The 23,247-nt window shown below is 37.5% G+C and overlaps 1 protein-coding gene across 1 annotated transcript; it reads left to right on the forward strand.

Moving 5' to 3' along the window:
- The first annotated feature begins 6,089 nt into the window (after nucleotides 1-6,089).
- On the forward strand, nucleotides 6,090-23,002 carry ppp2r1ba (protein phosphatase 2, regulatory subunit A, beta a). The gene is made up of 15 exons (XM_079417179.1): nucleotides 6,090-6,222; nucleotides 8,132-8,222; nucleotides 8,327-8,427; nucleotides 8,526-8,758; nucleotides 9,832-9,979; nucleotides 10,197-10,352; nucleotides 14,180-14,294; nucleotides 15,817-15,887; nucleotides 19,262-19,396; nucleotides 20,390-20,563; nucleotides 20,769-20,829; nucleotides 20,999-21,153; nucleotides 21,349-21,491; nucleotides 21,625-21,716; nucleotides 21,934-23,002. The coding sequence occupies exons 1-15, from the start codon at nucleotides 6,145-6,147 to the stop codon at nucleotides 21,948-21,950; spliced, it is 1,770 nt and encodes a 589-aa protein (XP_079273305.1). The 5' UTR covers nucleotides 6,090-6,144; the 3' UTR covers nucleotides 21,951-23,002.
- Nucleotides 23,003-23,247: the final 245 nt, after the last annotated feature.

Raw genomic sequence — 23,247 nt, forward strand, 5'->3', positions numbered from 1 at the left:
CGGGCGGTGTGTTTGGGATCATTGTCATGCTGAAAGACCCAGCCACGTTTCATCTTCAATGCCCTTGCTGGTGGAAGGAGGTTCTCACTCAAAATCTCACGATACATGGCCCCATTCATTCTTTCCTTTACACGGATCAGTCGTCCTGGTCCCTTTGCAGAAAAACAGCCCCAAAGCATGATGTTTCCACCCCCACGCTTCACAGTAGGTATGGTGTTCTTTGGATGCAACTCAGCATTCTTTCTCCTCCAAACACGACGAGTTGAGTTTTTACCAAAAAGTTCTATTTTGGTTTCATCTGACCATATGACATTCTCCCAATCCTCTTCTGGATCATCCAAATGCTCTCTAGCAAACTTCAGACGGGCCCGGACATGTACTGGCTTAAGCAGGGGGACACGTCTGGCACTGCAGGATTTAAGTCCCTGGCGGCGTAGTGTGTCACTGATGGTAGCCTTTGTTACTTTGGTCCCAGCTCTCTGCAGGTCATTCACTAGGTCCCCCCATGTGGTTCTGGGATTTTTGCTCACCGTTCTTGTGATCATTTTGACCCCACGGGGTGAGATCTTGCGTGGAGCCCCAGATCGAGGGAGATTATCAGTGGTCTTGTATGTCTTCCATTTTCTAATAATTGCTCCCACAGTTGATTTCTTCACACCAAGCTGCTTGCCTATTGCAGATTCAGTCTTCCCAGCCTGGTGCAAGTCTACAATTTTGTTTCTGGTGTCCTTCGACAGCTCTTTGGTCTTGGCCATAGTGGAGTTTGGAGTGTGACTGTTTGAGGTTGTGGACAGGAGTTCAAACAGGTGCCATTAATACAGGTAATGAGTGGAGGACAGAGGAGCCTGTTACAGGTTAAGAAGTTGTTACAGGTCTGTGAGAGCCAGAAATCTTGCTTGTTTGTAGGTGACCAAATACTTATTTTACAGAGGAATTTACCAATAAATTCTTTTAAAATCCTACAATGTGATTTCCTGGATTCTTTCCCCCCATTCTGTCTCTCATAGTTGAAGTGTACCTATGATGCAAATTACAGGCCTCTCTCATCTTTTTAAGTGGGAGAACTTGCACAATTGGTGGCTGACTAAATACTTTTTTGCCCACCTGTGTGTGTGTGTATGTATGTATATGTATGTATATGTATGTATATGTATGTATGTATGTACGTACGTACGTATATATACACACACATACATACACATACATACATATATACACATACACACATATATATACATATACATGTACATATACACATATATATATATATATATATATATATATATATACATACATATATATACATACATATATATACACATGTGTGTATATATATATATATATATACATACACACACACATATATATACATATACACACACACACACACACATATATGTGTGTGTGTGTGTGTATATATATTACTATATATATATATATATATATATATATATATATATATATATATATATATAGTTCTAAAACAAAGTGTATTAATTAAAAGCTTGACGTACAAATGGAAATCCACCAGTCTCTTAAAAAAAAAAAAAAAAGTATTCATCTGTAATCTTTACAGACTTGAAAGGTCATGTAATTAAAATTCTTTGGTCAAAAAGTGAAAACTCTTGAGTTTCATGTCAGATTTGCTCGTGCTACTGTAAGTCGATAAAGGGACTAAGATCAGCATTAACTAACAACTTGCTAGTGTCAAGTGACATTTTAAGTTTGTATAACTAAGCTTTCTTTAGAATCCATGATTACTAGAGATGGCTGCTTTTTCATGATGTTTTTGAGTTGTGCTACAGCTCTGGGGTCCATAGAGGCTCAGATTTATCACTGAACAGCATCGCCCAGAAACACGCATCATTTCCCCTGTGTGTCATTGTTGGTTCTGTAAGATAGAAAATAGGTACGCTGCGGTGGATAGATTGTGGGTGTATGTAAACATGCTGAGGGCAATGAATGTGTGGCTCGTGGGATTATTAAGATGTCCACAGTGACGACACGTTAAGCCCCACAACACTACAGGGAACTCTGATCCTTTTTAAATCCTTCCATTGACGCTATACACTATGACGCAGAATCCCTCTGAAACATAGATGAGACATAGTTTTCCGGACACTGTTCTATGCTTCATACTTCAAATGTGATTTACAGCTAAGTACAACAACGATCCAGAACGTCAGATGTTTACAAATTTACTGTGCTTTAAGAAAGCTGAACAATTTTTATGCCATTTATACTAATCCCAGCAAAAATCCCAAATTTTTGGGGTGTAAATAGTCTGTTTAGATGTATTGATTTGACAACGATTGATTTCAATTAAAATGACACTATACAAAGATTCCTACAGTCATTTTGTTGTTAAACTGCTTTAAATTAATTTTTCCCCAAATAAATCTACACCCCACTCACAATAATGGCAAAGCAAAAACTGAATTTATCACAACTTTGCAAATTTATTAAAAATTAAACACTGATCAAATGATATTGCACAAGTCTTCATACCCTTTGCTTTGACACTTGAAATTTAGATCAGGAGCATTCCAGTTTCACTGGATCGTCTTTGAGATGTTTCTATACTCCGTTAACATATTAATCTGTGGCAAATTCAGTTGATTGGACATGATTTGGAAAGGCACACACACCCATCTATATAAAATTTAACAGCTGAAATGGATGTCAGGTCAAAAACTAAGCCATGAGGTCAAAGAAATGGCCTGCAGAGCTGAGAGACAGCATAGTGTTGAGACAGTTGTGTTGAAGGTTCACAGGAGCATTAGGCTTCCATAATCCTTAATGGATGAAGTTTGAAACAATCAGGACTCTTCCTAGATCTAGCCTCCTCGCCAAACTGAGCAATCGAAGGAGAAGGGTCTTGGTTAGAGAGGTGATCAAGACACTTGGTCACACTGGTTGAGCTCCATGATCTTGTATGGAGATGGGAGAAACTTACAGAAGGACAAACATCACTGCGACACACCACCAATCTGGGCTTGATGGCAAAGTGACCAAACTCAAGCTTCTCCTCAGTAAAGATACATGAAACCATGATTGGAATTTACAAAAATACACCCAAATAACTCTGACTATGAAAAAAAATGATCTGGTCTGATAAACCTCAATTCCTTATTCATGTCTGAGGGAAACCAAGCACCACTTATCACCTGCATAATACCATCCCAACGGTGAAGCATGGTGGCAGCAGCATCATGTAGTGGAGGTGTTTTTCAGCGGCAGGGACTGGGGAAGTGATCAGAGAAGACGGGAAGCTGAATGCAGCTAAATACAGAGATATCCTTAATGAAAACCTGGTTCAGAGCGCTCAGAACCTCAGACTGGGCTGAAAGTTCACCTTCCAAGATGACAATCACCCTACGCACACAGTCAAGACCATGCAGGAGTGTCTTAGGGACGACTCTATGAACGTCCTCGAGTTGCCCAGCCAGAGCTGGGACTTGGAACCAATCAGACATCTTTGGAGAAACCTATAAATGGCTGTCCACCGATGGTCCCCAGCCAACCTGACAGAGCTTGAGATGATCTAAAGAGAAGAATGGCAAAAAAAAATACAAATGCGGATGTACAAAGTTTGTTGAATCATACCCAAAAAGACCTGAGGCTGTAATTGTTGCCAAAGTGCTTTAACCAAGTTTAGAGTTAAGGGTATGAAGACTTGTGCAATGTCAGTTTTTCATTTTTAATAAATTTGCAAAGTTGTGATAAATCCGGTTTTTGCTTTGTCATTATGGTGAGTGGGGTGTAGATTAATATGGAAGTTTAACATAACGCAACATAACAAAATGTGAAAAAAAATGAAGGGGTATGAAGACTTTCTATAGCCACTGTAGATTGCTTGCTTGATCGTTATTAGTCGGGGCACAAACTGGATCAGTCTGGCATTCAAATCCACTCTTCCACTCTTTACATGTCAAATCTACATTTAGGTCAGTGATCCACCATCTGCAAAGCCTCAGACATGATGAAAGCAGGTAAGTGTATTGTCCTGACCATTTGCTTCTCCATCCTGGCAGGATCAGCCACCTGGCGCTGTCTGTAGGCAGACGACAGGCCAAAACCAGGAATTATTCAGCCTTTTAAAACTGTAAGCCTGTTTTTATGCTGTGTATTATATGTGGCTCTGCTCTTGGTCATAAACATGCTATTTTGTGAAGCAGCTTCCTGCTACACGTTGCCTGAAAATGTGTCCTGTATCCAGGGCTCCAGATTGTTAATGATGATTCTGATTTCCCACTTTTATTCGAACCTGCACAACAACAAAAGAAACTACAAGCTTGATCTCAAGTCACCTTAATACGGTGAGCCAGATCAATGCCATCGTTGCTTATGTGAAGATGAACACCATCTTTTTTAAAACACAAACTAACAAAAGCAGGCCTAGTATGAATAATGGATGTCAGTGTGTTTTAATTGAACACGAATTAGCAACTGAATGCAGAACAGATGGTACAGACACAAGCCCATTTAATCATAAGACATTTTCTGTGCATATTAAATAATGATTTTCTCAGTTCTCATGACACTATTTCTTCCAAAATGGGTTTGATTCTTTTTTTTTTTTTTTTATCTTGTGTTATTGTTTATTCATTTGTTTATGGAAATAAAGTTTTCAAATTATGCATGTAGGATTGTAATGCACATTCAGAAAAGACACATGTTGGTATATCGTTGATATACCATTATAGTTCCTGAATCTAGGGTTTTATTTTTTCTCCTCAAATAATGTGCTTAACACCCATTTGAGAATAACTGAAAAGCATGAAGTATTTTATTTCAAAATATATTGGATGAATAAATATTAAACATTTAAAAAATTAAAAGTATACATAACCTTTATGTTTTTCCCAATTGCACACAACCTGGGCTAGTTACTCAAAAAATGTAATATATTAAGTTGCATATCTTCCCCATAAAATTCTTCTAAAATGTTACTAACAATATATTTCTGCATCATCATTTGACCAAAATCCACATTGGATCGCAGTCAGAAGTTATTACGAACACTCAGTGGTGATTGATAGTAACGTTTCAGTAAAAGTGTATTCATCTCATTAATTACCATGTGAAGCTTGAAGATAATTATAGCTGTAATTTCTCTCTTATACCCATATACAATTATATTCCATGATGTATTATATCAAAATAAATCATATAAGTTCATAAGAACATTTTTCATTCTCAAAAAAAATGTATATCAGGAACAGAGGGAAGTGGGTGGGCATGGAATGCCAGAGTAAAGTAATGCCAACTTACATATCAGTGTTCAGATCATCTTTTCTCCTGACAAAGTCATTGTAATGGCAATATTTCCATCCGCTGAATGTAAGCCTTTCATATTCCATATGCGTGCTGCACTGGTGACTTCATGTGCCTGTGCAATTTGTGAAAATTATGAAAAATAAATCTAGGAATTATTGGATTGTTGGACTTATAATCAGTAGGGATCGAGGCATCGAAAGTAACTAAGTAACTAGCTGTTTTATGGACATCATACTGAAATCTTATTAGTAATTAGTTACACTATTTACTGCAAAAAGTAATATTACTAGGGTTGGGAATTGACAATCAATTCCAATTCCAGAATCAGATACTTAAGGTGTCAAGGTAACATATTTTCTGAAAAATTAAAATTTCAATTCCACCTTTTTTTTTAGGTGGCCTACTGTTAAAAATGTCTGTGAATCATTCATTCAAGAGATTCATCCAGTAATGAAACAAGTAAATCTTGAGTGAGTCTTTAAATTATCCCATTCATAAATTCCATGACATTTGGTTTAGTTGTCTAATATTTTTTCTTCAGTGAGAAAACTACAACCTCCATTTAAAAAGTCTAAATGTCCCCCCTATTATCAGGTGTTGAAAACTGTTGTTTTAATAACATTAAGTCTTTTGTCTCAAAACACACATATGCGACCATTTTAAATGATTAAATGTATCTTGATAGTGAATCAATCCAGCTATTTTGCAGAAAATGCTATGTGTTTTTGTGACTACAGTCAGTTGGCGGGGCTTGGCTGGGGTCGTGCGCTGTTTTTAGTGTGCTGGGCTCGTGCGCTGTCTCCAGGCAGCAGAGAGAAACCCCGTAGCAGGAAGGAACTAGCTAAGCAGCCTTTAGCATCCAAGATGGCGGGAGCAGACAGCGACGACTCTCTTTACCCTATTGCCGTGCTAATTGACGAATTAAGAAATGAAGATGTTCAGGTAAACAAAATACTTATTTTAACACCGACTACTAGTTTGAGAAATAGACTGGAACTCGTAGGCTTGATTTTGACATGAATAGCTACCAGCAACCGGTAATATGGGCCTCTCCTAGTTTAGCAAACCGGCTAAGTTAGCAACTGAAAGATAATTCTGTAATTGAGACCCTACAAGATTATATATCAAATTCAAGGACAGATAAAGCCACCAGCGTGCTATTTAGCACACCTAAATGTATTATTTGATTTATGTCTAATGCAGTTTGTGATTGCTAACACTGCTAACGTTAGCTGGACTGTGATTTAACTGTTATGTCATTGACTCGTTTACTTAAATAGAGAATCACAATACTTCATTACATGACATTGTAAAGCACAAAATAAGTATGGATGTAGAATAGTTTGGCTACGAATTGACACAGTTTGTCATTTCAGCGAAAAGCTTCTCAACTAACCGCTGGGGATAAGATTTTTCAATGACACTTCATATTTTTTTAGACAACTAAATTTTGATTCACTGCTTTTAATGTCTATTCCATATTTTGTTTACAATTTCAAAATACACCAGAACTGATTATTAACAACTGTCACCAAAAGGTGAGCTTATTTTCTTCATGAAGATACAGGACTGTGATAATTATAGGAATTAAGGAAGGAAATAAATGATGTAATGTTTTTGGTCTCAATGGATTGGGAAAGATGTCATTATTTATATAGTTCATTTTATCTTTCTTATTAAAAATAAGAACAAAGATACAAATACACATAATATACAAATAAAACAAACAGTGCTTTATTTTCAGGTACAATAGGTGTATTTAGCAGAGCATTCAATGAAATTGAATGAACAAATATAAAAATAAAACACTACATAGACTGATTCCTAAAGCAACTGTATTAAAGATTTTCAGTCAAGAATAGTGAGTGATTTTTCTCTGTTGTTTTGTTAACGTTAAATGAATAGTTCCCCCAAAAACGAAATAGTCATCTGTCTGTCAATTCTGTCATAATGTTGTATTTTTATACCATCATTTACTCAAAAGTTGTTTTAAACCTGAATGAGTTTCTTTCTTCTGCTGAACATAAATGCTATTTTGAAGAAGGTGGAAAACCAAACAGTTGCTGGTCCTCAGTGACTTCCATAGGATTTTCTTTCCTACTGTCAAAGTCAATGTAGACCAGCAACTGTTTGGTTACCTTCATTCTTCAAAATATCTTATTTTGTGTTCAGCACAAGAAATTAATAGAGGTTTGGGACAACATGTGAGTGAGTAAATAATGACAGAAATTTAATTTTAGGGTGAACTATCCCTTTAATGACAGTCGACAGCATGTTTAGTGTCCTGTCCCTTTATCTAATATATCTAATATACAGGCACGCATCCGTTTCTCTCTTAACTATTAGACATAACCAACTCAGTCTGTATGTAAACCTTGTGTGTTTTGACAGTATTAGCGCAAAATATAACTTAGTTGAATAATCAGGCGCTGTTAGACAGGCTTTTTAGTGCGCGTGCTTCAGGTGTATGCGCTCAGAAAAAGTGCACGTCAGACCAGCGCGCGAATGAAACATTTAACCAGCAAGGCTTGTGTGCAAATAATGTACTTCTGCGATCGCGAATAAGTGCATGTCCTGTCAGAGTAACTCTACTGCTGTATGTGGTGTTGTACAGTATATAGAGACGGAGGCGCCAGAAATGTATTTGACATAATGTGTGCTGTAGCACAATACTACCATATTTCTTCAAAAGCAGATTGTGGAGACCTTTTTATCGTCCACGATCAAAAATCGTCAAATCGCACACCCCTAACAGAAACCAATAGTCTGTTTTGTCCTTCAGCAATCAGCTGGTTTACAATCAAATGTATCAAGACTCTATTCTCACGGATTTCTTGCTTTTTCACTGTAGTTACGATTGAACAGCATTAAGAAACTGTCCACCATCGCCTTAGCTCTAGGCGTCGAAAGAACACGCACTGAACTTCTGCCTTTCCTCACAGGTAAGTGCTTTTTTCTTGTCCGAAATGACTATAACATATAAGTTTTAGGTCTAGTAAACTCTTCTCATGCATAACTTTCAATTTCTCATTTTGTGATTGATCAGATACCATCTATGATGAGGATGAAGTTCTGCTTGCTCTTGCTGAACAACTGGGGAACTTCACCATGCTGGTTGGAGGCCCTGAATATGTGCACTGTCTCCTTGTAAGCTTTTTGACTTGATTTCATACTGAAATTGACTAAATGAAATAATTCCTGCTTTGAATTTGTTTGCTTATTATTTGCTGACTTGTTGTTTTTAGCCCCCTTTGGAGAGTTTAGCTACAGTTGAAGAGACAGTTGTGCGAGACAAGGCAGTGGAGTCCCTTCGGAAGATCTCCCATGAACACTCGCCAGTGGACTTGGAAGTGCACTTTGAGCCTCTGGTGAAGCGTTTGGCCAGCGGAGACTGGTTCACGTCACGTACCTCTGCCTGCGGACTCTTCAGTGTCTGCTACCCACGAGTGTCCAGTACAGTCAAAGCTGAGATCCGCCAGTAAGTTTAATATATTTTTGAGGAGTGTTTTGCTATAATACTACATTTTCATTTGGGAAACATTAATACATTTAATACAGGATTGTTTACACTAAGAGCACACTGAAGAAGCACTTAAAAAAAATTAACAATACAGATTACACTCACTCTTTTTTTAAAGTCACCATGATTTCAAAATTAACAGTCCTTTTTTTGTGGAATAAATTGCAGTATTTATTATAAATTACCCTCTGACTTATCTGTGCACATAATTTTTTTTATATTACATTCTTGTGCCTTTGTAATCTTTAATCAAATTCTGCTGATTACATAAATGTAGTAATTATTTTTAAATAAGCATAAATTAATGAAATGAAATAATTTTAATAATATCATAGCTGTTGTAATAAATGGTGCTAGGTAGCCACAAACCCACAAAAGTGATTCTCATTGCTGTCTACTTACTTTTAATTCCGTCAAGTACATAAATGTATTGCAGTAAAAAGATGAATGTAATGCCGTCAAAGGCAGTAAAAGAAATACTGCTATTTGATTTTTTTTCCTTTTGCATTACAGTGATGAGAATTTGGAGTGATGGTGCTAAAACAGGCATAATTTGCTAAAAGTAAAAAAAAAAAAAGTTTTTGATGTTGGGGTGAAACATGATCTGGATATGTTTTTAACAGATTACACGATATTCACACCAGTATAAATGTATATTAAATGCATTCCCACTTCACGTCACTTCTTTCTGTGTCTGCTGCATGTTCTTTGTATTGACAATATTAGCAGCTGTAAAACAGGGTTCCAGCTGGCTTAAATCTTATTGAGTTTTATACAGAACCTGTAACACATTCTGACATCAGAAGTTTTGTCCCTGTTGCGAATAGCTCCATAGGAATATATTGCTCAGATGTATTGTTTATTGTGGTAATTATTCACTCTCGGTGTGAATAGCCATTTAGACTAAACCTAATTAAAGTTACGGAGTGTTAATGTTACAATAACCAAAGTGGAAAGGAAAATCACTAACTCATCGTTGTTTTTTTCTGTTTAATTGAAAACATGTTAACACATGTATCATCTCTCCTCAGGCACTTCCGTACCCTGTGTTCTGATGATACTCCCATGGTGCGCCGTGCAGCCGCCTCCAAGCTGGGTGAATTTGCCAAAGTGTTAGAGCTGGAGTATGTCAAGAGTGACATAATTTCTCTCTTCACTGCATTGGCATCTGATGAACAGGTCTGGTTTCAGTAATACTCACTGAAATATACACAGTCTTATTCCGTCATTACTCAAACCACAGCTAAAGTCTCTGAGCACATGTTGCATGACAAGACCATTGGAGGCTTGAAAGGTTTTCATTGTGTTTATGTAACTAGTGCTGGAGCAGAATTGTATGGCAAATATCAAAGTGTTTTCTTCTGACATCTGAATACAAACATTTACATCACTGCAGGACTCTGTTCGTCTCCTGGCTGTGGAGGCTGGTGTCAGCATTGCCACTCTGTTGCCTCAAGAGGATCTGGAAGCTCTGGTAATGCCCACTCTGCGCCAGGCAGCAGAGGACAAATCCTGGAGGGTTCGCTACATGGTTGCAGACAAATTCTCTGATGTAAGCCAAAAGCAAATCATGCGTTAAGTTAATTATATGTAATTGAATTTTATTGGAAAATCGTAGTGTTTATCACAGAATTCCATTTTCATGCAGTGGGGGGGTTGCTTTTCACTCGTAATTCTTCTCATGGGCATAACTGCATTACTGTTCAAGTTAGGCGCTGGTAGGATTTTGAAGAGTATCTTGTGCTTTCCTAGAGTACATTTATTTAAAAACAGTAATATTGTTAAATATTATTTCCATTGAAAATTCGATTTTAATATTTTTAGAAATATTACATCAGATTTAAATGCAGACAGGGTTTTCCTGATAACTTTCCGCGATGCCGCCATCTTTGTTTTACTAACTTGCTACATGCTGTAGGTCAGGGGTTGGTAAGTAAGTTTGGCATCGGGCCAAAAATAAAAATTCACCACTAGATGGCGGGCCAGAACATAGTCAAAGGATAATTTAACATATTAATTGATGAAAAATGCAACCAGAATTGTCTGTGACTGACTGTTACAGTGTATTTTGTAACTGGTAGTGAGCTGTTAATCCTGTGACAGTCATTAACAAAAAGCCACATTTGTGTGGCGGTGTCCGATCAGAGTATGTGAGCGGATTGGAGCGTCAACAATTTCCCCTCCGCGCTCAGAGCATTTAATAATTACTCCGCTCTCACTGATATCAGAAACACCGCTCCGCTTCTAAAGTATTTCACTATGTTTGAAATATCACAGTTCTATGGAAGCCCGCTTCCTCCACTGAATAATAATAAAAAAAAAAAAAGATTATTGCAACTTTTTATCTCACAATTCTGACTTTTTTCCATAGAATTGCGAGTTATAAAGTCAGAATTGCGAGTTAAAGTCCAGTTTTGAGGGTGAAAAAGACTGATGTTCTCAGAATTGTGAGTTTATATCTCAGAATTATAACTTTTTAACTCGCAAGTGCGAGTTTAAATCACGCAATTCTGAGAAAAAAAAGTCAGCTGTCAGCTGAAAATATTCTGAAAGAACAAATAAATTCCTTGAGAAATATAACTTCCCGCTCATGTCTACTGCAGTCATCATAGCCTTCACATTCTTTCTGATTTGAGTGATCCTTTTCTATCAGGCTAGCTAAATATGTTTAACGTGTGAATTCTTGCTAAATATCGTCGTTGGCATGAGTTGTACTCATGATGGAGCGCTCTTGGAGCGAGTGAAAACCACGACACTCTGACTTTTAAAAAAAATCCGTTCCTCGCTCCATTCAAAATCACACCGCTCCACTCGCGCTCCGCTCACATACTCTGATTGTGAGTAACTGTTGCTGTCATGATAGATTTATTTCAGAACCAGGCGCTATCAAAATAATCTGGCTACGTGTGCGGGCCAGATATTATTGCTGGCGGGCCACTTTTGGCCCGCGGGCCGCCTGTTGCCAACCTCTGCTGTAGGTGACCCAGCCGACCTCACCAGAAAATAAACTCAAAACCACCATCTAGTGGACTGTAAAGAAATTGATTTTATTATTCTGCCAAATAGTATAATAAAATGTGGATAATTGGCGTCCGTGTATCGATACAGTATTGCCGCGAAAAATATCGCGATACTATTTTTTTTTTCCCCACCCCTACCGATGATGCGCTGGAATAAAACAATAGATTTCTATGGATGCTTCCACATAGGCCGCGAACATTCAGGCACAGAAAATGTGTTTTTTTTTCGAACCAGTCCGATTAATTTTTTCAGTTTCGCAAAATAAAAAACGGGCCGTTCAATAATATTTAAGCTTGGATCACGTGACCGGAACAGCTGCTGTTACACAAAAGGATGAGAGTGGTGGCGCTGTTTCGAAAACCAGTGTAAACAAACACCGAAGAAGAGCATCCCTGATAAGAGAGCGTGGATGCTGAGTTCTTGTTTTCGTTGGTATTTGAGAACAGATTTCTCACGTTCTTTATACAGAATAACATTTCTATTAATTCTCCACTGAATTATGTGATCTGTAGAACACCGTCTGTTTTCTTCCATGTGCGTGAGTGTTATGAGTCAGAGTGTGTTCACTCTCTAGATCTTCCGTATTAAAAAAATCAAGTGAAACATTTTTCTACACATGAAATATGAAAGCAAATAGACGTGATTCCGACAATGCGTTTTGTATGCAGCTCATGGTATTTTTACAGCAATAAAGTATGTTTATGACAAATATTAGCAGTTTAGCATTATTAAACATACAAAGTGCATGTGTCTGCTTATAGAATCAAAATCAACTATAGATCACAATCAGAAGTTATTACAAAATCTAATATGTTGTTTTACTCACATCTGACACATCGGAATTTGTTGCAAATGTGTAAACGCAAAAATTTGCACGAGTCGAGATCTTATTTTTTGCTTCAAAATGTGGTTTCGAAGCAGATACCTGTGCGATATCTGGACATCCGACCTACGTCTAAACATATCGGATTCCCCTCAGAACTCCAAGCCACCACAATGCGAGGGCGGCACGTTTGACTATAAAAATAGTGTTTTAATTCTGGCATGCTGTATGCGCTTTCATTTTGAGGTGGGAACTTCATATATGCAAGAAATTGTGCAACATTCAGGAGCTCGTTTTTTTTAACCCCCACACTGTGAATTTTATTAATACAACAGCATTGTTATATTTCTGCAAAGCTACATTATATTTCTCAGCAGTGAAGTGATAACTTAGTTGTTTTTGTAGTTAAACCAGCAAGCTTCACTATTAGGCTACTCACTCAACTCGCTCTCGTTAATTCATTCAAGTCTGTTCAAATAAATATAATCTTACAGTGCTACTTTATTTCACTTTAGAATTCTACATCTAATGAGCTTTAGATAAAATAACATGAAAATTACCATTATCTTTCGGTCTTCATCTGTTCAGTCAAATTTTTTTTGCTCCAGAACATTCATGACAGCTGTTGTCCATGCAGACAAATAATAATGGCCACTCAGTGTGAATTATATAAATAATTTTAATAGCACGGCCATTCAAAACCAAAGGGTCTACCATGTGCATAGTAAAGCGATCACTGACAATCATTTTGGGGCTGGAATGAATGTAAACGCAGCAATCGGTTACCAGTCTTGTCTAAAGTGAATATAAACAGGCAGGCCAAAAAAACAGTTCTGGTCAAAAGATCGGATCTGTGCATCAAGACTTGCAGCGTAAACGCAGCCTAAGTGAGTCCAGTTGATCTAATAAAGGATTTGTCTGACTGATAAAAAGCACAAAATCTTGTGCGGTTCATAAATGAATGTTGTTTCAGTAGTGGCAGAGCTCTACCACTGAATAGCGATGCAGCAATCACTGCTATATGAAGTGTATTTGTGCACCCTTTAACTTGGTTTTATATTGTTAATGTTATATAAGCTACCTGGAAACCTCTTCTCTGTTATGTATCACTGCTAAGGTTCAACAGCTGGATCACAGTTTCAGGATGACACCTCATAAGAGTTCACTGCTCTCTATAATCCTGCACTGATGTACACTGCTCATTGTTGTGCAACTTGACCTGAATGCAGTTCCTTTCCATAATAATATGATATTTATCGTTTCATCGGAGGATTTTGGATTATCCTGAGCCACTTGTAATGTCAGATATTTTACAGGATATAAATACCTAGAAATATCCTGTGTTAGGGCAATGGCATTTTTGACCTGCTTTAAAAATGAGAATTATGTACCACATCTCTTGTGCAGTGCTAGAATAGCCTTGATTGTATCCTAGCATGCTCCGGAAGTGCCTTTGTCCTTGAGTCTGCAGGAAACGCTGAAGTGCTGCTATGAAATGGAAATATGAAGTGACATGCTTGTCTCTGAATTTACAGCTGCAGAAAGCTGTGGGTCCAGAAATCACAAAGAATGACCTAGTGCCAGCCTTCCAGAACCTTCTGAAAGACTGTGAGGCTGAGGTTCGTGCCGCTGCTGCAAACAAAGTCAAAGGTGAGAAAAAGCACCAAAGCAGCCCTGTAATATATGAGCACAATGCTGAGTATCACTGCTATTAATTTGCAAAATAGGTGTAAATAATTAGTTATATTTTCAGTAAAATAAGTTGCTTATGTCTAAAAGTTGTATCGGTCAAAATTGCATTGTTGTGAGAGAAAAAAAACGCACTCATAAAATAATGTAAAATACTGGTAAATAAAACTATAAACATGTATTTAAGCTCCCCTCGATCCACAATAAATTGTTTAAATTAAATGACGTTCAGAAAAGGAATGAAAAATATAAGTATAAAACATAAATTATAGTGGCATTTATTATAAACACCAAGCCATATATAGCCAACATTATTTATGGCTTGGTGTTTATATTTATTTAACACCAAGCCATTGGTGTTAAATAATGTTACATTATATTTATTTAAAGTGCAATTGAATCTACCAGTGTGTTAGAAATTTGCTGTACAAATAAACTTGCATACCTCTCTTATTTGGCACAAATTCAAATGTGTGCACTTTGCATGTTTGCATTATATGAGTTACTAGGGCAGGGTAAAAAATATTGATTCTCCGATTTTAATCGATCTTCAGTTTAACGCAACGATATCGATTCGGGAAATCCCCGAATCGATTCTTAATGCGTGTGCTTCACGTAAGAGGATATGAATATTCACCTCTGGTCCTGAAGGTGTCACCATCTATAGATATACTTACTGGCAGGGGAGACACCATGATCAAGAAGGCGGTTCACCCAGGGCGAGGCTTGGCCACGGTGTGTGTGTTCACTGCTGTGTGTGTGTGTGTGTGTTCACTGCTGTGTGTGTGCACGTTGGATGGGTTAAATGCAGAGCACGAATTCCGAGTATGGGTCACCATACTTGGCTGAATGTCACTTCACTTATCTTTCGAATTGCTCCACTAAAAAAAACAACTGTGTGCACCCTATTATTAATGTAGATGTGTATTTCAGTAATAAACTTAAGTAGGAGAGTTTCAGTTACCAGCATTTATATCAAAATATGGATCCCATGTCTGCAAAACTAACATTTTAAATGAAATATTGATAGCTAATCGATATCGAATCGAAACCATAAAAATAAGAATCGAATCGAATCGCAGAATTGGTCACAATACCCAGCCCTATGAGTTACTTTTGAATACAGAAGAATACAGTTTCAGAAAAAGGTGATATTTTGACGACAAATACTGATTTATATACAAATTTAGTATTTGCTGAAATTTGCCTTTTTTGAGCTTTTAGTTTAGTCAGTTCATTGCTTAAGGAATACCATAATATTTAATATATTTTTTCTCATATAAATAGCTTTGGATTTTGAGTGTGTTTTGTTTGTGGCTGAAACTGTGGTTTTAAGACTGCATATGACTTAGTCCAAATCTAGTTTGGAGTTCATTTGTAAATTTGCTCTCGAGTGTCTTTCTCTGATAATCATGAAATTACACTGGTATTTTTCTACTGAAATGTTCTTATTGTGATGACCCTAATTGATTATTTTTGTCAGAATTCTGTGAAAATTTGACAGAGGACAGTAGAGAGACGATCATCATGACACACATTCTCCCCTGTGTTAAGGTAAAATGCTTTTTCATTCAGCGCTTGTCAACATCTCTGCAATCTGTCACATTTCAGACTGATCACTTGTTCCTCATTGTTACAGTACTCATCAAATTTAATTGGTACGCAGTTCCAATCCAGGATCAGTTACTGGCAGATAACTCTGGAGTCAGCATCTGTTCTCTAAGTGTCTTAAGACTTAAACAGCACAGACATTGACACTGTTAATCTGATCTTGTTACCTACTGGCTGTAGCAACACTAGCGCACATCTGTTCTCGATCACATACTATATATCAATCAGTGCTTTCTCCGGTATAGTAAGAAACATTTTGTTCTAGTAAAAATGTCTTTGTCTAGACTCGGACTGCTGTTGGCCAGGTTATCTTAGTAGCTAAAATATATATATTTTTGAGAGCGTGTTATTTGCTTTGGACATGTCCACCAAAATATCTGCAGGGGCTCACAGCATAGATACAAATAATTGCAAGATTGATGGCAGCACAGCACATTTTATTCCAAACTTTTGTGTAGCTGAAGTACATTTGAAACTTCCTTACATACATGGAGGTTTGACTTTTTTCATAGCAATATAAACATTCATCCTGGTCAGTTATCCGTGGACCGCTTTGTTCCGCGTTCATATAGACTTGAATATTTTTTTTTTTGCTTTACACCAGATCTTCCTGCTGCAATGTGAATGTGTCCTGATCTCAGGCATGTGTTTTCATTTCATGTACCTTACCGTTCAAAAGTTTTCCACTTAGAATAACTTGATGTACTATTTTTGCGTTAAAATAAGAAACATTTATTTATTATTATATTGAAAACCGCTTAATTCCTCAACCGTTATTGTGGAAACCATTTTCTTTGATGAATAGAAAGTTCAAAAGAACAGCATTTTTTTTGGGCAATAATGAATATTTTTACTGTGACTTCGGATTAATTGATTTTGTGACTTTGGATCAGTTTAATACATCAATACAAAAAATTATTTTTGACACTGAACTTTTTAACAATAGTTAGTGTAACATATTTAATATGGTTGTTTTTGCACAAACCAGGAAATTTGCAACAGTACAAAAGTTCTTCATTGATTTTCTTTCCTTTCTTTTGAAACCAGATAGATGCAAAAAGCCCAAAAGCAAGATTCTTATTGTCTGAGCAAAAAAAGCCTTGACGTTATGTAACACTTGAGTTAAAAACAAACTTAAAACAGTAAATCAGTACCAAAATACAGTCCTACCCACTTTTAGCCAAAATATATCTACCACTGTTAAATTTAAATTTACCAGTGTATCCCTACTGCTTTTACAGTCACATGGTCTATATAAGAATACCCTCCAGTAGGATCAGTACAGGGCTCCAAACTGCGACTAAAATGGTCGCATTTGCGACCAAAAATATTAATTTGCGAGTGAAGTTTTTGCTGAGGTCGCCACTGGCGACTATATATAATTTGCATGAAAGGACTTTTTTCCCGATTGTTTTGCGCTCACATCTTTTGTTATGTTCACGTATTAAACTTACATAAGACGATGCGCATCAAAGTTTTACTGGAAAAGAGTTTCAAACAGTCCTCGTCTCTGCCGCACACAGTCTGCTGAACGCAGTGAGAGAGACCTGAAAGGGCCTGTTTACACCTGGTCACTTCATGCATTTTCTCTGATCGGATATCTATATGATTTGTTAAAACGTTTCCCCATTTACACTTGGCCACATAAATGTGTCTTCGCAAAACGGATATAAATCCGTTCTTCAATTCCCGCTTCATATGCAAATATAACGGAGTTCACGTCAATGAAAGCAATGGATAATTTTATTAATTATCAGCTAATTTCAATATCAAGAGAGCGCGCGGCATCAGCACTGGAAAGATAGGCTAGTCTCCCTACTTTTAATGAAGAAGATTGTGTGTTGAGCGTCTGCGGCTTACTTTCAGGTTCATTCAGTTTGCGCGTCGCTTGCTGAAGAAATACTCCGCTAACGTTACTCATCCGCAGTGATGCTTGTTGCATTGCGCTGTCATATCTGACTATAACATGCCATATAGCCTATAAAACGCTCTCACACGTCTATTATTTTAATATTATGGGAGGAGTAAAATTACCATATGTGGTTTCAACAACCAGATGCATTTACACTTGTCCAGGTCGATCTTCTTATCGAGATCTTAGTCTATATGCTGTGTTCTGTTAATGCATGGACTTCCTGTTATTTGAAGCGCACTTGCCATCCAGTAATCGCAAAAAGCTTTGTGCTGTCTTACTTTTTAATAAACAAAGTATCAGCTTTAAAATGCTACGAAATTCAAATGATGCGGTTTGGGTGCTCTTTAATGCGGACCACAAGCGCACACTTTGGGTAATATAAACACCAGTACCCCGCGTCCACACGGTCCGTGCATGCGTCCGGATCGCGCGAGCGGAGAGTATCGCACTTAATGCTCAGGCGCGATCTCTTTAGCACCTCAGTTAAAGCAGCAAGTGAACCCATTATATATTTCGATTTACTACTATAGTATGAAATGAACATGATCAAAAGGTAGGCAATAAGAAAGCCTATAGTACAACTTACTGAAATGTTTTATGTAAAAGCTCATCATTGTTTCAAACTGAGGAAATGTATAAAGCTTGTAAACATTGCATTGTAATACATTTACCTCAGAATAACCACTCAGTGTCCATAAACTCATCAGTCAGCTAGAAAAATAACTATAAAGAGGAGCGTTTTGCTATATTCATGCGCTGTTGCATATTAATATTTTTTACTTATTCTGTTGTACATGATTCAACTCCTCCTATAAAATTGCATTTTAGTAATGAAGAAAAACAGACTGAATGTGTGAAAGACGTGACAACATTTATAGGATGCACTGCACTCAGTTGCCAAGTGATGCTTATGGTCCATGATATTGGTATAGATTCTGTGTAACGAACAATTCTTTGTGACTGTATATTTCAAGTTGTAAAAGACATTTAATTCACACTTTAAGTGAACCTTAGTCCCTCGGTCGACCTGATCATCTACAAGATGGATTAAAATGCTGATAAAGCCTAGAAAAGATAAGACATAAACACATGACAAAATGATTGAAATGTTAAAATAGGGGGGAAAAATAAAATGATAATAATAAAATAAACCACTTTTATTCTGTGGCACCTAAAAAAATAATTTGGCGCCTAAGTTTTTCTTCTTTGGGGGCCAATGGCTCCTTACTCTATTTTTTTGTCTGGAGCCCTGCAGTAGCAAAATACCAAAGCTCCAGTATATACTGATACCAGTGAGATTTCATAGTTCATGTAGACTTCAGGTATTACACGTCATTATTTGAAAGTTGTATTAAAGCATTGATAGTCATTGATGGCATGTTGTTTGCTCCTCTTTCAATAGGAACTTGTATCAGACACTAATCAGCATGTGAAGTCTGCGCTGGCGTCAGTCATTATGGGTCTCTCCACCATCTTAGGCAAAGACAACACCATTGAGCACCTGCTTCCCCTTTTTTTGGCCCAGCTCAAAGATGAGGTAAGCCTGCTGTGTGTGTGTGTGTGTGTGTGAGTGTGAGAGAGAGCGAGAGAGAGACAGCGCAGGTCTGGCTGAGGTAATTTGCGTCATGTTCCAGTCACAGATGATACTTCTGTGCAACTGCTCACTTTGATCCTGTCGAGGTGAGGCATTGCTAATGCTAGCCTTTTAGTGGAAAGCAGAAAGCATTGAAGAGAGAGATGAATGGATGAGTGTGGCACACTATCTCACGTCTCATCTCTTTATTTGCTAGGGCTTTTTGTTGCTTGCTGCTGTCTGTATTGCGATCGCTCTTCTTTAAACTGCTTGGGAGAAGTCTTTGAACATCTGTCAGTCACGGACTGCACGAAATAAATAGAACAAAGCCAGCTCCTGGACTACAGCGTGCATTGATCCATGTTTTAAGACAGGAAGCTGTTTTGCTATTCTGTGTCAGTTCTTGATCTGTTGTTCTGCAAAAAGTATAAATCCTGTCATATAGTTGTCAGCATGATGAAAACTTGACACTGTGACATTCTTGCTGACTGCATGAAGAGATTTACATACAGTGCAGCGTGCTGTTTTAATTCCAGACAAATTGCTTGATTGAATCGGATGGGCCCTTTGGTGAATCGTTTTGAACTGATTACAAATAAAAGTAAAAAATAATATCTGTAATTTTATTTATTGGGAAAATGAAATCCGTGTTAGTATTTTTAGTAATATTTATATACTGTTATTTGGCATGTTGTTTATATACTTAGGCTTATTTATATTTATGGGTTTTATTTTTTGTGCTTTTATCATTTTCATTTCTTTCATCATTTTATCTTTAGATTTAATTTAATGTTTTAGCTTTAGAAATTTAATTGAGTTTTTCATGTAATATTTATATTTTATTTTAATAATTTTTTTAAATAGTTGTAGCTGCTAATAATGGCACTCAGTTGTATTGGTATCTTTTTTTTTCATGTTGTCCGGAATGTTACAGTTTTTGTCATGTCCTTCCTGTAGTGTCCAGAGGTTCGCCTCAACATCATCTCCAACTTGGACTGTGTGAATGAGGTGATTGGAATCCGCCAGCTTTCCCAGTCTCTGCTTCCAGCTATTGTTGAGCTGGCTGAGGATGCCAAATGGCGAGTACGACTGGCAATCATTGAGTACATGCCCCTTCTGGCTGGACAGCTGGTGAGTCTTGACTGTTGATGTCCTAGAATTCTCTATCCTGAATGTTCCGTTGGTCGGTTCTTATTCTTCAGTCTCTATTTACGCTTAAAGCATTTAACTAATCATCCTGTTAGCTTATTGCCATCAAGTCGCCTTGGGTCACGTAAGCTAATCTAACTGATATGAGGGATAATTTTTTTTCTCTCTCTCTTTCTCGTGCTTGCAGGGTGTAGAGTTCTTCAATGAAAAACTCAATTCGCTGTGTATGGCGTGGCTTGTTGATCATGGTAGGTTGCTTATCAGGAATGTTCATAATAACTATAATTGCGCACAATGTGTCCCACACAAAAAAATCTAGTTGCAATTCCATTTGCTTGTAGCATAAAAATTGAAAAAGCTGTTATAATGTGTTGGAGTCTGTCAGTAGACTAACACTTGTTTCTCTGTGTTCTTCAGTGTATGCCATCAGAGAGGCAGCCACCTGTAACCTGATGAAGCTAGTGGAGAAGTTTGGAGCAGAGTGGGCACAGAACACCATTGTGCCTAAAGTGCTAGGCATGGCTAATGACCCCAACTACCTGCACAGGATGACTACCCTCTTTTGCATTAATGTGAGTCAGAGCTTATCAGCTTTAACAAACAGCTGCTGAGTCACAGAGGAATGTATGGCATTGATGCTGATGCATTAGGTGGAAAAGTGCAGTTTGATGTACATTTTGACCTTAAAATATAGTAAAATCTGTCTCATATTCTCAAATTTCTTTAACTCCTGCCGCAGCACTGATGTGTGTAACTGTCTGTTTTAGGCTCTGTCTGAGGTGTGTGGACAGGAGATTACCACCAAACACATGCTTCCTGTAGTTTTCAAGATGTCCAATGACCAGGTAGCCAATGTACGCTTCAATGTGGCCAAGTCTCTTCAGAAGATTGGACCTGTGCTGGACAGCAAGTATGTGTTCATCCACATTTAACCAAGGGTTGATTTTGTCAAAAATATTGACATTTCTCTTAATGTGACTCACTTCAGCATCATGGCTCTCTAATTTGTGAATGTTTTATTTGTTATTTATTTTTTATTACAGCTGTCTGCAGACAGAGGTGAAGCCAGTGCTGGAGAAACTGGCGTCAGATCAAGACATGGATGTGAAATATTTTGCCCAAGAGGCCATCAGTGGTGAGTTCCGCAACTGCTGCTCTTGAGTGTTGTGCAACTATTGACGTAAACCAGAAAGCTACTATCATTCTTAAATACAATCTGCATCAGTGCAAACTGATGATTCACCATTATTTAACACTTAAGTTAAAAACAAAACACTTAAATATGTTTCATTTAATAATATTAAAATGACAAACAGACAGTTCTGACATTTCTTTTTGTTCTCTCCCCAAAGTTCTTTCCCTGGCCTAATGTACCTACTTGCTGAACGTAAGACCCATCTCTCAAGTTGACCTGCATTGTATTTATTGACATCCAGGATCGTCGACTGGACTGTTTATGGAGAAACAATGTGCTCTGTTCCCTTTCAGTGAGAAATGTTTTAGGGGTACTTGGCTTCTCTCAGTGTTTTGTTCAGCTGTTCACCAAACACACAATCTTGTTCTTCATTCTCTCCTGCTGAGCCCCTCTTGCTCTGTGTATCTTCACTTGCTAACCCTCAGCCTAGGGTCACACACTTAGAGTTTTACTATCAGTGTAACAATGTACTGAAGTATCATAGGTTTAGAAAAATATAGATGTTTTGAGGCATCAGATTTAACTTCAGTCATCTGATCTGATGGACTGAATCACTTTTGCTCTTGCTGTTGATTTTAAGAGTTGACCCATGAATGCGCACAGCACGACAAGGGGGCGAATCACTACTGCACCTTTCATTTGATTACTGTGTTCCTGTGCCCCTGTCTTACACTGATCATTATTAAACCAAGACCCCATAAAGCACTAGTCTCACTGCCGTTGTTTAGTGGCGGGCTCTGATACTGTTCCCCTATTCTCAAAGTGCTTATCTTCTTAAAGGGACCATGACAAATTTCCATCTGCTTCCGGCAACTGTTATAACAGGGGATGGGCATTCCTAAACTGCCCTTTTTTTTTCTTCAGAAGGCAAGCTTCTTCATTCTGTGCTATTGATTTTGTTGCACATTTTCTCGTTTTATGTTTTTCAAAAGACATTTAACTTGTTTCCTTTATATGAATGCATCTGCATGCCACTTGCACACAGGTTCCATAGGCCGTCAGTAAATTGAGAAGCTCATTAATCACAGGGCATCTTATACTCCCCTTAACACATTGCTTCTGACTGTGATGTTGACTGTCCGATTCTTCTTCAGCTTCAGAGTGCAGTCAGTATAGTAGTATCTTCTATGTTATGAGTGTCATTAGAATGTGCTACGGCTTTTATATGAATATGGTTGCATTGCCCTTGATAGAAGGGAACTCAATAAAGAACGTTATATAACCCCATTTCACTGTGTGTGGACCTTCTGTAATCCATCAGGTCATATACAGTAAAACGCAATATACCACGAGGATGTGTCTAGGCTGGGAGTGGATTTATTGAAGGAGGCATATCATGAGAGATCAAATTTCCTTCATCTTTTGAAATGAGTTTTTGCAATAGGTTTTCATCATAATCACAGAACTCAAAACTTCACTCCTGTCCAGAAAAAACAGTGAGGTAATGGAAGGAGAGATCAAATAATGCATG

Source organism: Barbus barbus, assembly GCF_936440315.1.
Source record: "Barbus barbus genome assembly, chromosome: 5".
NCBI lineage: Eukaryota > Metazoa > Chordata > Actinopteri > Cypriniformes > Cyprinidae > Barbus > Barbus barbus.

Bases quoted from the DNA above. Each gene is read 5' to 3' on its own strand.
- ppp2r1ba (XM_079417179.1), top strand. From the start codon at position 6,145: ATGGCGGGAGCAGACAGCGACGACTCTCTTTACCCTATTGCCGTGCTA. The intron at 8,223-8,326 runs GTAAGTGCTTTT...GTGATTGATCAG, and splicing joins ACTTCTGCCTTTCCTCACAG to ATACCATCTATGATGAGGAT. The intron at 20,830-20,998 runs GTAGGTTGCTTA...TGTGTTCTTCAG, and splicing joins GGCGTGGCTTGTTGATCATG to TGTATGCCATCAGAGAGGCA.